Genomic DNA, 15,349 nt, shown 5'->3' with positions numbered 1-15,349 from the left:
GTGATTTTTTTAAAAATCGTATCTTTGTACAAACTACCCATTATCTCTCTCAAATAGTCATTCTTCCCAACTCCATGAAAAAAAAAAAAAGTCAGAGTTGTTAAAATGGCTTCCTGCTTGTTTAAATAAAAGTATTACCAAAACTAAATCTTAATAATCCATAGGTTGGTCAGAGGACTTCAGCCCACCTCTGTCTGGGCTCCACCCTGGCGCTTGCCATCAACAATACACACTTTTTTTTTTATGTTATGCTATTCACCATACATGACATCATTAGTTTTTGATGTGGTGTTCCATGAATGAATCATGGAAAAATACACACTTTTAAATGCAGTGTTTGGCAGTGGTCAGCACTCAAGAAATGCTGCTTTGGGCCCTCCCTTCCCCATTCTCCCAAACGACTTTCCAGAGACCCAGACCCAGACCCAGACCCTTTTTCCATCCTGAATCCATTTTAGGCCTTCCTTTCACTTACCTGGTTGCTCCTTTCCTGTCACCTCTCTCCTCTGCCTCATCTTTAAAGGTTGATCTTCCTCATGCTTCCTTCTCTACTCGCTCTACCTCACCCTCTACCCACTGTTCCCTAAGCAAGTGTACCTACTCTCAGGGAGGCAGAAATAATCATCTCCTTGTCCCAAACTCCCACCTTCATAAAGCCAGCCCCGACTGCTCTTGTGAGCTCCACCCTTCAGGTGCTTACCTGGCATTTCCACTGCGATAGATCAAAAACACAAGGAACTGAATGCTCCTTTGCCTGCAATACTCCCCACGCCAGAAACCCAGGAGCCATTCTCCTCCTTCCCCCGCTCCCCCAATCCCTTCTACAAGCAATCCACCTGCATAACCAGGACACTAAAAGAGGCCTCTGAGGTAGTCTCAAATCCATCTCCTTCTCTGCAGCCTACGGTTCCCACTCTAGTGCAAGCCTACCTCCTAATCTCACTCACAGGCCCACCTGAGCATCCTGCATGAACCAGAGGTCCCTTCCGGTCCTCACTCTGCACAAGAGCCACTTGTGATATTTTAAAAATGGAAATCTTATAACTCCCGGGCTTACAAATCCTGCGGTGGTTTCCTAGGCTTTTAGGACAAAGTCCAGAATCCTTGGAAGTCCAGATATGGTCATATTTCTCTCCTTACCTCTCAGATCTCATTCTTCCATCATTTGCACAGATTCTCCTCTCTGCTGTCCCTCATCCCTGCTTCAGGAGCTGGGCATGACCCTCCCCCACCTCCTCTCCCGTACCACCTGCAGAAAAGCCCCATTCCCAAGGAGCCCTTCCTGTGTCTTTCAAACTAAAAGGGTTTTCTCTTGTATGTTCACATAGTACCTTGTACTCTTCCCTCATAAAGCTTAGTGCAATTGTAAATATCGATCCTACAATTCTTTGTGTAACTGTTCTTTCTACCTTGTTAACGTGAAAAGAGCCAAGTCTCATTTCATCACCGTGATCCCAGAAATCAGTATAGAGACTAGCAAATAACAGACGCCAAATAAATATTTATTGAATATGTAAATTCATGAAGTACACTCACTGTTTCTCTTTTTCTATTAGTTACCTGCAGTGATTTAGTGAGCTCATGATTCTCATAATTTATTTAAACAACATCCTCAGAATGGTCTCTTACAGTTTCTCTCACAGGTCAGGAGTACCTAAATCTAAGAGGACAGAAGAGGATTGAGGGCCAAACTGCAAAAGACAAGGGGCAAATTAATGATAAATCTCTAATCCATTTTAATGAACAGACATGTCCCCCAATTGACCTGCAGGTAAGACATGCCTCCAGCTACTCTCAAGTCACTGGGAACTCAAAAACTTTACAAAGCCAAATAGACCACGACAAAGAGGAGACTGAAGAAGAGCATAACAAATATATCATTATTCTTTATACTTCACATATAGTTTTTAAGTATCCTCTTTATCTTAATATTTGATTAAAAAGATTTTTAAGAGAATAACAATAACATGCATGATGTAGGGGCACAAAGGGCTAATATTTTACACAGCCTCAAAAGCATTCATTCTTGTCTCTCTATTCACCTGTTATGAATTGGCTCCTTTTCCTCCTGGGTTACCCAGAGGAAGCACAAGCATACATCCAGTTAATCATAAAATCACCAACAATGCTTACCTTCAGTAAGTAGGTGGATGATATTGGCACTTCAATCATTTTCATGGACTTTCCAATAGTATTTTAAAGAGAAATATTACATAATGACAGATATTTAGCAGGTTACTGGAAATAAAACCACTGAAAAGTTAATAAAAGTGATTAAAAATGGGGGAAAGATCACTCATCAATACATTTAATACACCAGGCAAGTTTAACCTAACAATTTTGCTTTTACAGGCAGCTTTATCAGCCATTTTAATTTATCCTACTAAGAAGAAATGCGCATCATGAAACTCAATTAAGTCAGCAGTGATAAAGCCTGAGAGTATTTCTCCACGGTCCCTGTATCAAGATGATTTGTCAAACCCGGAGCCCTAAAAAGCATCCTTACATGCCAGTGAAAGACACAGTCAATGTGGCCTCACCCTCTGCATTTTCAATGATACCGAATGAAACCAGACGTAGGGAGCATTAAGCTTTCAAGATTTATTGCAAACCTAACCTACAAATGTTAAGTTGAGCTCAAGGAAGACCATGTAGTTAATATCCATCCTATTTATCTACAATAAACATAGATGGCTGTTATGATCTGCCCCACACATACCTACTGGGCTCTCCCACTGCAATGAGGCAGAAGACAAATTTGTCCACTTTTCAGATAGCCAAGCTATTAAAGATAAAATGACCATCACAAACTGGAACCCTGCCTATTTCAACCAATTTGGTCAAAAGTGAGGTTCAGCTATGCCCCAGGTTATTAGCACAGGTCTCTTTCACAGCAAAGTAAAGACTAGAACGTCTCATGCTTTGTCCACACACTGGTCAGAAATAAACTATTGCATCTGGGCCATTATATATATTTGGGGTACCATTTATTACAGCAGTCAGCCTACCCTAACAAATACATCTTCTATGAGGAAGGCAATGTTCTAGAGGGGCAAAATCCCTTAAATAAGACACAGTCCTTGTTATAAGTCAGTATTAAGAACAGCATTTATTGCTTTTCCTTGCTAAAAAGTAATACACATTAGTTACAAAAACTTTAGAAATACAAATAAACAAAATGAAGAAAATTCTAAACATCAATAATTCCAATGCCCAACTGTTATGTAGCCTTCCGTTATGTAACTTCCCAGGCTTTCATTTCTCTTTAGAAAGACACACAGGATAAAGAGACAAGACAGATGAAGTAAACAGATGATAGATAAAAGTAGTCATACACATATTGTACAATAATATACTTTTTCACTTGACAATATACCGTGAACATATCCCTAAGTCATCATACTTTATTTAACCATCCTCCCACTGAAGGACCTGGTCGAGAATGACAGGTAGCAAAGGTAGCAAAAGGTAGGCAAAGAAGCAGACCATCCTAGGAAAGGGGAACAATATATGTGCCTGCACAGAGACCTAAAGCCACTTGGTGCATGTGGAGCAAGGCCATCAATGTGGCATGGGGTTCCAGGCACAAGGAGGAACTGGAAAAGAACACCTGGACAAAAGCCGGAAGGCCTTATATGCCATTCTCAGGAGGCTGGATTTTATTCTGGTGGCAATGAAAGAGCCTTATGCAAGGATATAGTATGATCTTTTCCGTATCAGAAAGATCACTCCAGCAACAGCACAGAGAATGAATTTAAGAAGGGGAGAATCCATGAGCAAAGAGGTTGTTCCAGTTACAGTAAGAATGGGAGTCACTGCAGAAACAATAAAGTTGGGGGTGGAAGGGAGAGAGGAGATCTGTTAAAGGAGGCAGAATCCCCCAAACTGATAGGGAGCAGAAGGAGAGGCGTCCGGTTTGAAGTAGCTAAGAAAACAAGGATGCTATCAGACGGGGAGGGGTTACATGAATTCAGATCAGCACCTGCTACTCTGGCACAAAAGAAGCTGTCAATCCAGAAAGTCACTGGTAGTAATAGTAGGGATTATAATGGTTGTGGTAGTAACTGCAATATTAGAACACAGATTTACACATGGACTGGCAGGGGAGAGGATGAGACACCATTTAATGTGTTCACTATTAACATATTAGGACATTTGGGTGCATTATCTGGTAACTAGTTGGATATATGGATGTGGAGCCAAAAAATTGGGTTTAGGCTAGAGATATGGATTTAGGAGCCACAATTTATAAGCAGCACTGGGTCCTGCTGGAGTAGATGAATTCACCAGGGGTTCAGGGAGACCAAACTGAAGGGAAAAAAAAAAAAAATAGACCTGCACGTAGCCAGGCTCAGTCCTGCCCTGCCTGGCCCTGTGGCAACTGCCAAAGCCTCTTGCTGCAGTAATTTAAAAAGTCAGATCAAATTATTCCCCGTCTGACAACTTGTTTCTGCATTGCTTGTTCTAATCATAAAAGGACTAAGAGATTATTTTCTTGCCAAAACCACGAGAATCATTAGCTGAGAAAGTCTCTTCCCCCCACCCCTGCATCAGGATGGAAATCCTCTCCCCACCATCACCAGAAGGTCTGCCATCCAGCTGAAAACAAGCTTTCCCATCTCTTCATACTGGCCTCGTCCAACCCCACAACAGTGCTCATTATTAGAACCTAAAACAGTGCCAGATTTACATTTTAAAATAAATTAAAATTCACAAAACACACCTTGAATCATTCCTTTTCATTTTACTGAAACAAATGCCTGAACTTTCTTGCTCTAAAAATTTACAGTTGTGGATTAATCTGTTAATCATACTTCATAATTTCAAAGACAAGCCTGAAGAGACAATGGTATTTGCTTCTGGAAAAAAACCATGCTCATGAATACAACTAATGGCTACTCTTTTAGACAATGTAACACGATGACCCAAAAACGAGGTGGAGGCAGAAAGCTATGGGGGATTAGAAGGAGACACTCTTTCCTGAGGGCTCCCCCTCTCATTAAGCTCTCCTACTGCCCTTTCAGAATGTCTAAAAGTTTCACAATTGTTTTTCCATAATTAGCCTCCTTAGAACAATGCAAAAATGAGAGAGGAAGAGAAAAGCTCCAGGAGCAGTAGCAGAGGTGGTCTGTATGTTGGGTTATTTCTGAATGAGGACCAGATGCACTTTGAATGAACCATGAAGAGCATTTTACTTCTTCCCTCTCTTTCTGCATATTAGGGAATGGAGAGCCAGAGGGAAAGTTACTTACCCAAAGCACCCAGGTATGAAACTACAAAGCTGAAGTGGAAAGCAGTTCTCCTGGCTCTAGGACTGGGCACTTTTCACTTGTAAGTTGAGGACCAACCCCCTGCCCCCAAGTGTCTGCCCACAAGGATACTGTGGTCAGGGAGTGAGGCAAGACAATACACAGAAAATTTTTTAAAACAGCATTAAAAAAAAAAACCAAGATAGCGTAAGGGAAATTTGTAATGGCACCATGTATCAAGCATGCAGTAAAAAGGTGCTCTGTGTTCAAAGACTACCGTGAGTATTTCTGACAGGATCATTGGGACTGTCATAGAAGCAGTAGGATCTGAGCTGTCCCTTGAAGGAGACATAATTTCCACAGCCGAAATGAGGGAGGATGCAGATCCAGGCAGAAGAAATGGCCTACATAAAAACAAGAGTAGGAAAGTGCATGGCCAGTTCATGGCACAGTTAGACTGGATAAAAACATTCATACGGTAAAACTAAGAAAGATTAGGCTTGGTTTGGAGTAAGGAAGAGAGTGAATATCGGGACCTGTAGTTAACTATATATACCCATTGAAAGTTTCTGAGCAGAGAAAGGTCTAATAAGAGTAGTATTTTAGAAGGACTCAAGCTCCAGTGCAGTGTTTAATAGAAGGCAATTTTGAGCAGTGGACAGAATAGAGCAAGGAAATTAGCGGGGGGGGGGGTAAAAATTTAATGAAAAATAAAATCAATTAAAAGATTTTGATACTACTCCAAATATGATGAAGTGCCTTTCTAGACCATGTTGATAGCATTATGAAGACAAATATAATATTCTTATGGTGACCAAAGGCCAGTCTACTCTTTAAATCTTTTATTGGTTTTTATTAAGCTATTATCTGTGGTAATTTTGTTAATTTGGTGGCTTCAGATTCAGGAGCCTAAATGCTGGGTAAATTCAGAGTTGAACAGATGAAGACCTCTGTTTTCTGAGCACTCTGGTTTCTTATTAATGACAGTGTAATTAGAGGCACTAACTTTGAACAGAAAATAATATAAAAACGGTTCACCACCACTTCACCCCCATTTGGTTGGCTGATATCAAACCGATGGAAAAATCACACACCTTAGAGAACACGGAGAAACTGGAACCTTTGTGTCTTGCTGATGGGAATGGAAAATGGCACAGGTGCTGTGGAAAACAGCATGGTGGTTCCTCAAAAAATTAAACCTAGAATGACCATATGATGCAGCAATTGAACTTCTGGTATACACCCAAAAGAAATGAAAACATGGTCGTGAACAGCTATTCGTACGCTCGTGTTCATAGAAGCTTTATTCCTAGTAACCAAAAGGTAGAAGCAACCGGAAGGTCTACTGACAGATGAACAGATAAACAAAATGTGGCACATCCATGCAATGGGATAGTATTCAGCCTTAAAAAGGAAGGAAATTCTGACACATGTTAAAACACAGATGAACCTTAAAGACATTAATGCCAAGTAAAATAAGCCAGTCACAAAGTCAAAAACGGTATGATTCCACTTATACTAGGTACCTAAAATAGACAAATTCATGGAGATAAAATTTAGAATGGTAGCTTCCAGGGCCTGGGAGGAGGAAGGAATAGGGAGTTATTTAAAGGGTACGGAGTTTCAGTTTGGGAAGGTGAAGTTAGGGAGATGGATGGTGGAGATGGCTCCCCAACCATGTGAATACTTAATGCCACTGAACTGCACACTTTAAAAAAAAAATGGTTAAAATGGTAAATTGTATGTTACCATTATTTGGGGGAAAAAAACTTCACCAGAATTAGACTATAGTCCGAAAGGCTAGAATTTTTAATAAATTCTTGCTCCAACGAAAGAAAAGTTGCTAGTGATCCTGAGAACAAGATGCAAGCAATCTCAGTGGACAGGAACGAAGACAAGGGAGGAACAGCACCTCAGGGGTGTCAGGGTTTGCAAAGAGGTAAAGAGCCTGGGAAATTTCGAAGCTGTGGCCCTTTTGTGCTGATGACAGGACCAGGAGCACCCCCACTCTGAGCAGAACATCTCCATCCTGGTAGTCACCAAAGAGCCCTCACTGCCAGGACCACCTCCCAAGGGCAAAGTCTAACGACAAATTCTATATGAGGCAAACACAGCCATCTTCCTCCTCCTCGTAGACAGCTGCTGTGTTCTGTACAGAGGTGCAGCGAGGATGCTCCCTGAAGTGGAGGAAAATGCTACCACTGCATCTGCTGCTTCCCTGGTAACACATCATGGCCCATGGTGTCTCCAGGGCCAGCGGAGACAGTGACGGAAGAGGAGCTCATTATTCTTCGGAGCCCAAATTGACAGATGCCATCCCACCTGCAGTCTAACCAGGGGCTGACGGAATGTGAAAAGTAACTCATCCAAAATCTCTTTTTTATTACTTCTTCGGGACACAAGCAGTTCCTTTCCATCTTCAGTTACAACAATGGAACTTATATGGCTGAGGTGGTTAAACACCTGTGGGGGGAGATCAAGGACGAACATACAATTTCTGAGTATTGAGATTTAGTACCCAAAAGGAGTTGGAGTGATGTGGCAGTGGGTCTGCTCAAAGCAGTAATAGGGATTCAGTGACTGTTCAAAATCCCTTCTGTGCTTGTTAGTCTTTACAACAAGGGCATATTTGTTCTCCCAGCTGCAGCTATAGACCACACAGAACAAATATCATCCAGAAATAACTGAGGAGGAACCAACTTTGAGAAATTAAACCACCTTTCTCTGAAGCCCAAAAGTGGATCCAGAGGTAGGCTCAGGGTGGGGAGTGTAGGAAACAGTGTCCTGGCAGAATATGGCTCAAAATGCTACTTCCTACAGATACTCATCTCACCAAATAAGAGACCTGAAGAAAAAGAACCAGAAAGGGTTGGGTTTTTTTTTTTTTCCTTCTTCCTCTTCTTTCAACATTTGGCCTCAAACAATGATTGCTACTATCCAACAAGCTGGGGTGCTTCTGTCATTTATTCTTTTAATTATTTAACAAGTATTTAATCTACACATAACCAAACAATATGTGCTTATCAAAGAGAGGGAAAAAAAGATACAAACTCAGTGAAGGGTAGTTAGAACCACAGGGCTTTAGTTAGCCCCTCAAATTTTTAGCTTCCTTCACCTCAATGGCAATTCCCAGACTGGATGGCAGTATTACTGCTGGAGCTTTCCAAAGTTAGCAAAGCAGACAATGCCTCACCTCTCTTATCACGCCGCCTCCACGCTCTGAGCTCCCCGATGCGCCCACTACCAAGATCCTAGTGCCCTCGTCAGGAATATCCCCTTGCGCTGGTTCAGTTTGGCTCACATATTTTGGCACAGCAGAGCAAAGAGAAAAGAAACAATTCCCTCCTCCAGGTTATCTTGGCCCAGCATTACATCTTAAATCTGGCTACCAGCTCCAGAATCATGCACCACTCTGAGCTGTTTTCTTCCAGTCACCAGCACTCTGGGGCAGATATCCAAAGCCAGAGCCTTTGGGAGAAAAACTTCTGAAATTGAGATACAATGCAGATTACTGTCTTTGTCTTCATGAAATAATAGAAAAAGAGTCTACCAGACACAGAAAGACCACCTACATTCACGGTATTGTGATCTAAGATCTCAGTCTTCTGACATATTTGGACCGAGGCAGTCGAATTCCAAGGTGTCAAGGGAAGGCTAATCATTTTAACAATGAACATCAATCCCATACTTCAGTCTCTCACAGACTAGGATCGACCCATGAGCCTCATTGTTCACCTAAAGCCTTCCCTTGCAGTGTCCTCACACAAGAAAGAGATGAAGGGAATACACATATGGAGCCTCAGGTAGGAACTGGTAGGATTGTCTCCCATGTACCATCCAAGCTGTGGGTAAACTAAATTTCTTTTTTATTTTTTATTTTTTTTTTTGGTTAAGAAAAACAAGATAAAAATCTTACTAGGTCCTAATGGGGTGAACCAAGGTTAGGACATAGTTTGCAAGGACACTATTTTCCATAGGGAAAAACATCCTGGTTCTCTTAAAGACTCAAAAAAAGTAATGTAAATTACCACATATGTATCTCTCTTGAGGATTCCTTGATGGCAAATCTAAAGTGGGGGGAATTTTTTCCTAAAATTTGGATCTATGCCAAACAGAGATGAGTCAACCCATTTTAAGCTTTCAACTTCACCAAAATTTCTTTTATTTTATCTACTTCAACCTCTATGGATCATTTGGGGACAGAGAGCCAGGAGGCAAACCTTCAAACAGGCTTGCTTCAAGCATACCATGGCACAAAGCAATATGAAAACATAACCTCTTAACTAGCACTTACCTCAAGTCAGTAAGCCGTAAGTCTGTATTGTGTAAATTCTCAAATAATTCAACTTTGGATTTAAAAGTATGACACAATGTATCATTCATCCGTTGTTATGTGTTACAAAATGACCCATATTTGGGGGAGTAGTTAGGTCATATTATCTTTCATAATGTTACTTGAATATTAACTTAAATTTTATGATAACATAAGAGCACAGAGTAACATGCACAAAGTTAGAAAATTTCTGTTATTTAAAAAGTCATTTCTGTTATTTAAAAATAAGAACATTCAAAATTGGTTCTCACTTTCTCATGAAAACTTTTACTAAAGCATGTTACGCTATTGTTTTTGGCAACAAACTGCATTAGTCATAGGAACCCTAATTTTTTCACTTTTAGTTTTCATTATATACTTTTTCATTATTCACTTTTAACGAATATAACAGTCAATGAATCCCTACCGCTGTTTTTCACCATATGCTTTTTGTTTTCATTGTTATCACTTATTTATATAAGGCTAATCAAAATACTCATTCAGTAAGCCCTACCTGTAAAGAGAAGATTTTTGCACATTTAAGCATATCAAAAACAACCAAACCAAAAATCTAAGTATTACTAAGTACTAAGGGCAGGTGAGAGTTTAAAGGTCTTTGGACATCTGGCCAATTCATAAATTGTCACTGAAATTTAAAAATAGGTTTTTAAAAAATGTTATGTTTATAATTAAGAAAAAAATAAGAAGAAAATGGGCTTTGAAAGAAAGAAGATTCCCTGAACAATGAATAGATTACATTTGACAAGGGCAATAACCTGCCCAATCACGTCTTTTGCTCTCATTTGCTATAAATATACAGACCAGCGGAAGGACAGCTCATTGTTTTGCCCCTCCGAGCTGGTTAAGCTTCCCGGTCTTACCTAATACATTAAGACATATGGTAAAACTTTCCCTAGATTCCAAGGACTTATGGATCTCCCACAAATGATGAGAACTATCCCCTAGTGCTTATAAAATATTCCACTTCAGATATTTAAATTCCCCTTTTAAAACATTTTTATTTCAAGGAATGGTTTTTCCAAATGACCGATCTTGGTCTCCCTTTTTTATTACAATAGAAATCAGTACATATACAGTTTCTCTCCTCAACAGAAAGAAGGGTTTTGAGTACAGATTTTTGACAGTAAGATTTATACAGTTTAAAGAGAGCAGTCACCGACACTTGGGAGATTAAATTTACATGGGTATTTACGAAATACAAGCAGTCAAGCTGTATCTGTTCCTATTGCTACTTAATATAGCTTTTATTAAGAATTATTTTCTTCAGTGCTGGCTGAAAAATCCCTGCAGCATTTGTCATCTTCATAACACCATAAGGTCAGCTCACTTTATTAAATAGTTATTGAGGATATTTAAAAAAGGTAAATGCCATTTGTCATAAATATTTGATAAACATGCTTATGTTATCAATATATTCCTGTATTACAGGATATACCAAACATTTACTTTGGCTTGAAAGACGACGATGTACAAATCTTGCATGGCCCAATTAGAGAGGTTATTCAACATAAGTATTTTTACTTCTTTTTGGAGATCATTTTCTGCCTAGTATAACTGCAATGCTTTGAAAACTAAAGTCGTAGTGCATCAAACACTGATTTGTTGGAATAACAGAAATTTAACTGAACAGCAAATTATTTTGCATTCCGATTAATATAAAACCTAAAAATATTTCTTAGCTTGTTGAGTGAGCAAGAAGAAAAGCAAAGACCGGGAAGCATTTAAATAACTACAAGAAGTGTATGTAATTTATACAAACTTCAAATATAAAGCAAACAAGCTATGAAATTAGTGTATTTGAGAAGAAAACACAGAAGCAGTTTGTTTCAAAAGATCATTTTTCAGGAAAGAACTTCTTATACAGACACTGCTCAGGAATTTATCTTAGATGGGGTAAGAAAAAGAGAAAAAATTCAGGGAAGACTTCTATTAGCTCAACCCTAAAGCTAATCTGTTGCATGTGTAGTTTCTACACCAGTAAGCAACTTGTAGGAAACAACACTGCAGCTGAGTGCATGAGAGCTGGAAACTGTTCCCCGGGGTATGATATCGCAAAATGACTTTGCTATATTCCCTCTCCAGCCTGGCGTCATGGCTCAGGCAGGAACACAACCGTCACGCCCCCAGGGCAGCTTCATGTCATTAAATAAGAACCCTCTGCTCCATCACTCTCCCTGAAATCCTCTTACCAGAAGCACACAGGACCAGCTCAACCAGGACAAATCAGCCCCTATTCTCTCTGTATATTTTTTTTCCCCAATTTGTGTTCCTTTGCCTGGTAGGTTGGAATGACATCGTTTAACAGAAACCACACAATGGGGAGAATTCACAAGTTTTCACACACTCACGTACACACTTTTAAACCTAATATTCCGATATGGATTTACTGAGTTTATATTATATAAAATAAAATAGCTCATACTCTTAACTTTTGTCCCACAATAGTACAATAACTACTATGTTCATAAAAACGCAAGACAAACTTTCAGCATTTCCGTCAGTCCTCAGCTAAACCTATTAGTTAAGGTTTCACTCAACATCCTACCTTGACGTACCTAACACTAAAATCACCAAATATACACAATAATTACACAAACCTGGAGGAGTAACTTCATGATTTCTTAATCTACTCAATTATACGCAGGGAAATTTCCAGTTCATTTAAAAAAAAAAAAAAAACCTGCTTTGCTTAGCATGCCACAGTTTTCTATGTATTTCCTTTGGCAAACAAAAGGGCAAAACTACCTTCCTGACGGTTTTCCCCTTAGAAGCACAAAAACAGAATAGTATTCCTCCAGACAACATGAATATTCCATTTCCAAATATCCTCTGGATGCCTATAAGAACTTTATCCCTGAAGTCTGACGTTTATTTCTAGTCAAAACACAGAACACCATTGCTAATCCAGTAGCACACCCCGTATCCTAGGAATCATTGCCAACTACATTCCTTTTTATATCAATTTCCACCATGTATAGTACACGATTCACAACTCATGATTTGGGGTAAATGCAAAACCCTTTCTGAATCACATATAATAAAGCCTAGGGAAAACTGGACAACGGTATGGCTTCAAAGGTTTTGTTTCAGATTCTAGAACAGAGTAACATATGCTGCAGTACAATGGTGTTGAGCTTTTGTGTTCCCTAATAAGACAGCTCCCAGCAGAGCATTTCCCATGTTTTACAGTGACATCTATCAGCCAGACCCGGGGAATCCCAACGTCACTCAGCCTTCTTCAGCACCACTGTCTGAGAACAGCTTCTGTCCACAGAGTGGTGCAATCTGAACAGGTCTGGCACACAAAGTGCATTGTTAAAATAGGGAAATGGTGGATGAGCATTGCTCTTTCTTGTCATTAAAACCAAATCGTTAGGTATCAATTAACTGCAGGGTATAAGCATCCCAAATGCCAACCAGAAATGTAAATAATTGGCTATCATCAGATACAAATTTAAAAGCACTGACATACTTTGCATCCCAGGCAGACGGAGCATGGCATGGTGCTGAGTTTTGTAAAAATTCAATTGACCCAACCATCTATTAGACAGATACATAAAGACACAGGAAAAACTACAGTGCATGTTAGAATTTGTGATGTGTAATCATGTTAATTTATGGTTTGAGAAGATACCCTGCTATGTTTCAGTGATTGTATGGTAATCAGGAAATTATATAGACATTTCAAACCTAGAAATTATTTTATGAATGGCATAAATGCAGTGCTACCTCAGAAATGCAATCAGCTAATTTTTCAGACCTGATCATATTAAGGAGACCAGAGGAGAATACTTTCCGGGGATAAAATGGGAAAAGGTCTGGGAAATCAATGGCTCAACTTAGCTTCCCAAATCCTTCTTCAGGGCCTACACGTGAAGCTCCATAACTACGTTCATCTGTTCTGATTCACGGAAGCGCCAAAACATACTCCAAACCAAAATACTGTGAAAACAAAAATTCTCGAGATGACTTCACCAAAAATAAATGCCCCAACTTCATACTTCTCACATGCACCCATTCACGAGGTACAGAGGGCACCTATCTGTTGGACACTGAGTTGGCCAAAAACTCCCTCACATTTCTAGACGAATCTCAGCGCGGTGTCCTTTCCCTGCGAGGGCTCCCACAGACCCAGACCCCTGACCCTCTCCACACTCGGGACTCCAAGTGAAGGAAAGACGTGAAAAAATCCTGTCGGACTCACCCTTCCTCCTTCAAAGGAAAAGCCCCCCCCCCACACACACACACACACGGCGGCCCACACATAGTCAGCACCTCATAACCAAAACCAAGTTCAACGATGCACTCACAAGAAAGCAGCCGGCCCCTTTCCATTCTACTTGGTGAAAGAAGGCCCAAGGGATTAAAAAGTTTCAGGCCGCCCCAACCGGGGACCAAACTTGGGCTCTCACCAATGGCAAAGCCCAGGAAACAGGTAACTGGAGAAGGCGCTGCCCGTGGAATCCAGTCCACGAAACCTTCTCTGAGAATCGCTTAGAGTCCACAACCCCGAAACTCAACTCCTCAGCCCTCGTCTGCTCTGCAGCCGTCGGGCCCCGGGTGCCCGCCGCGCCGGGGCCGCCACCTCCCCGCCCGGCCGGAGCGCGCCCTCACGGGCGAGGAACTTACCGCACCGCTTGCACAGCACCCGGCTGACCTCCTTCTTGAGGTTCCGGCCCGTCTCGAGAGGGGGGAAAGAGGCTCGGAAGGCGGCCGGCGCACGGCTGCTGCTGTTGGCGTCGGGCTCCATGAAGAAGATGTACCTACTGTCCTCCTTGAGCCTCCCGCAGGAGGGGAAAGCGGGGTGGCCCCAGGCACCCAGGCGCACGGTAAGCAGCGAGTCCTTCTTCAAGCCCCCGGCTTTCACCGCCCACACCTGGTGCACCTTCACCAGATAGGGCGCCTCGTCTCCTGGCTCGCCCGCGCTGGGCGCCGGGGCGCTGGGCCAGGAGGGCACGGTCCCGTTGGCGGCAGGCAGCGGGTCCGGGGCGGGCGGCCCCCGCGCTCCCGGGCGGGCGGCTGGCGGCTCGCGCTCGCCTCCCCACGCCCCTGCCTCGCCGGCCGCCGCCTTCCTGTCGAGTGCCCCCTGCTGCCGCCGTGGCGGGTGCACCTTTCCCTCGATCACCACCGCGGCGCGCTGAGCCAGCTCCTGCACCGAGCCCACGCTGGGCGGGGATGAGTAGCACACCGAGGCCCCCGCGGGAGCCTCCTCGTCGCCGGCGGCCGCCCCCGGCGCCAGGGCCGCGGTCCACAGCAGCAGCAGCAGCGGCAGCGCCGGCGGCGGCGAGCGGGCGGCGGGGCCGGGGCGCGGGGCCCGGGGCCCCGCACTCCCGGAGCGGCGCGGGGAGCGTCGCCATCTCATGGTGTGAGGTGCGTGCGGGCTCCTGGCTGTCGGTTCGGACTCTGCCTCGCTCTCTTGCGCTGCCTCCCTTTTCCTCTCCTCCTCCCCCCTACACCACTCCTCCTCCCCCCTACCCTCCTCCTTTTATTTATTTATTGGGGGGGCGGTGTAGGAGAGTTGTTTATGGGAGGAGGAGGAAGAGGAGGAGGAAGGAGGGAAGAGGTGGGTGGAACCACAGAAAGGCGAAGAGGTATAAGGGAGAAAAAAATTAAAGCAAAATAGAAAAGAAAAAAAAAAGCCACTGCCACCGCCTCGGTTGCTGGGAGTGACAGGTCCTCCCGGCGCCGCCGCCGCCGCCGCGCCCGAGCCCTGCTGTCGGGGCTGCTGTCACAGGAGGAGGACGTGGAGGTGGAGGAGCTGCTCAGC

The 15,349-nt window shown here is 42.7% G+C and overlaps 1 protein-coding gene across 1 annotated transcript in view; it reads right to left on the bottom strand.

The window, feature by feature from the left end:
- The window catches only part of NRG1 (neuregulin 1), a 1,085,273-nt gene extending 1,070,329 nt beyond the window's left edge, over nt 1–14,944 (bottom strand). Inside the window, exon 1 of the mRNA XM_025885971.2 lies at nt 14,212–14,944. Within this exon, the coding sequence (XP_025741756.2) occupies nt 14,212–14,944 (733 nt within the window). The remainder of the gene's footprint in view (nt 1–14,211) is intronic.
- Between the last annotated feature and the right edge of the window lie 405 nt (nt 14,945–15,349).

The sequence above is a fragment of the Callorhinus ursinus genome, unplaced genomic scaffold (assembly GCF_003265705.2).
Source record: "Callorhinus ursinus isolate GAN/ISIS: 27379988/994484 unplaced genomic scaffold, GSC_fseal_2.0 scaffold17, whole genome shotgun sequence".
In the NCBI taxonomy this organism is placed as follows: domain Eukaryota; kingdom Metazoa; phylum Chordata; class Mammalia; order Carnivora; family Otariidae; genus Callorhinus; species Callorhinus ursinus.
This window is presented reverse-complemented; position numbering and strand designations above follow the sequence as displayed.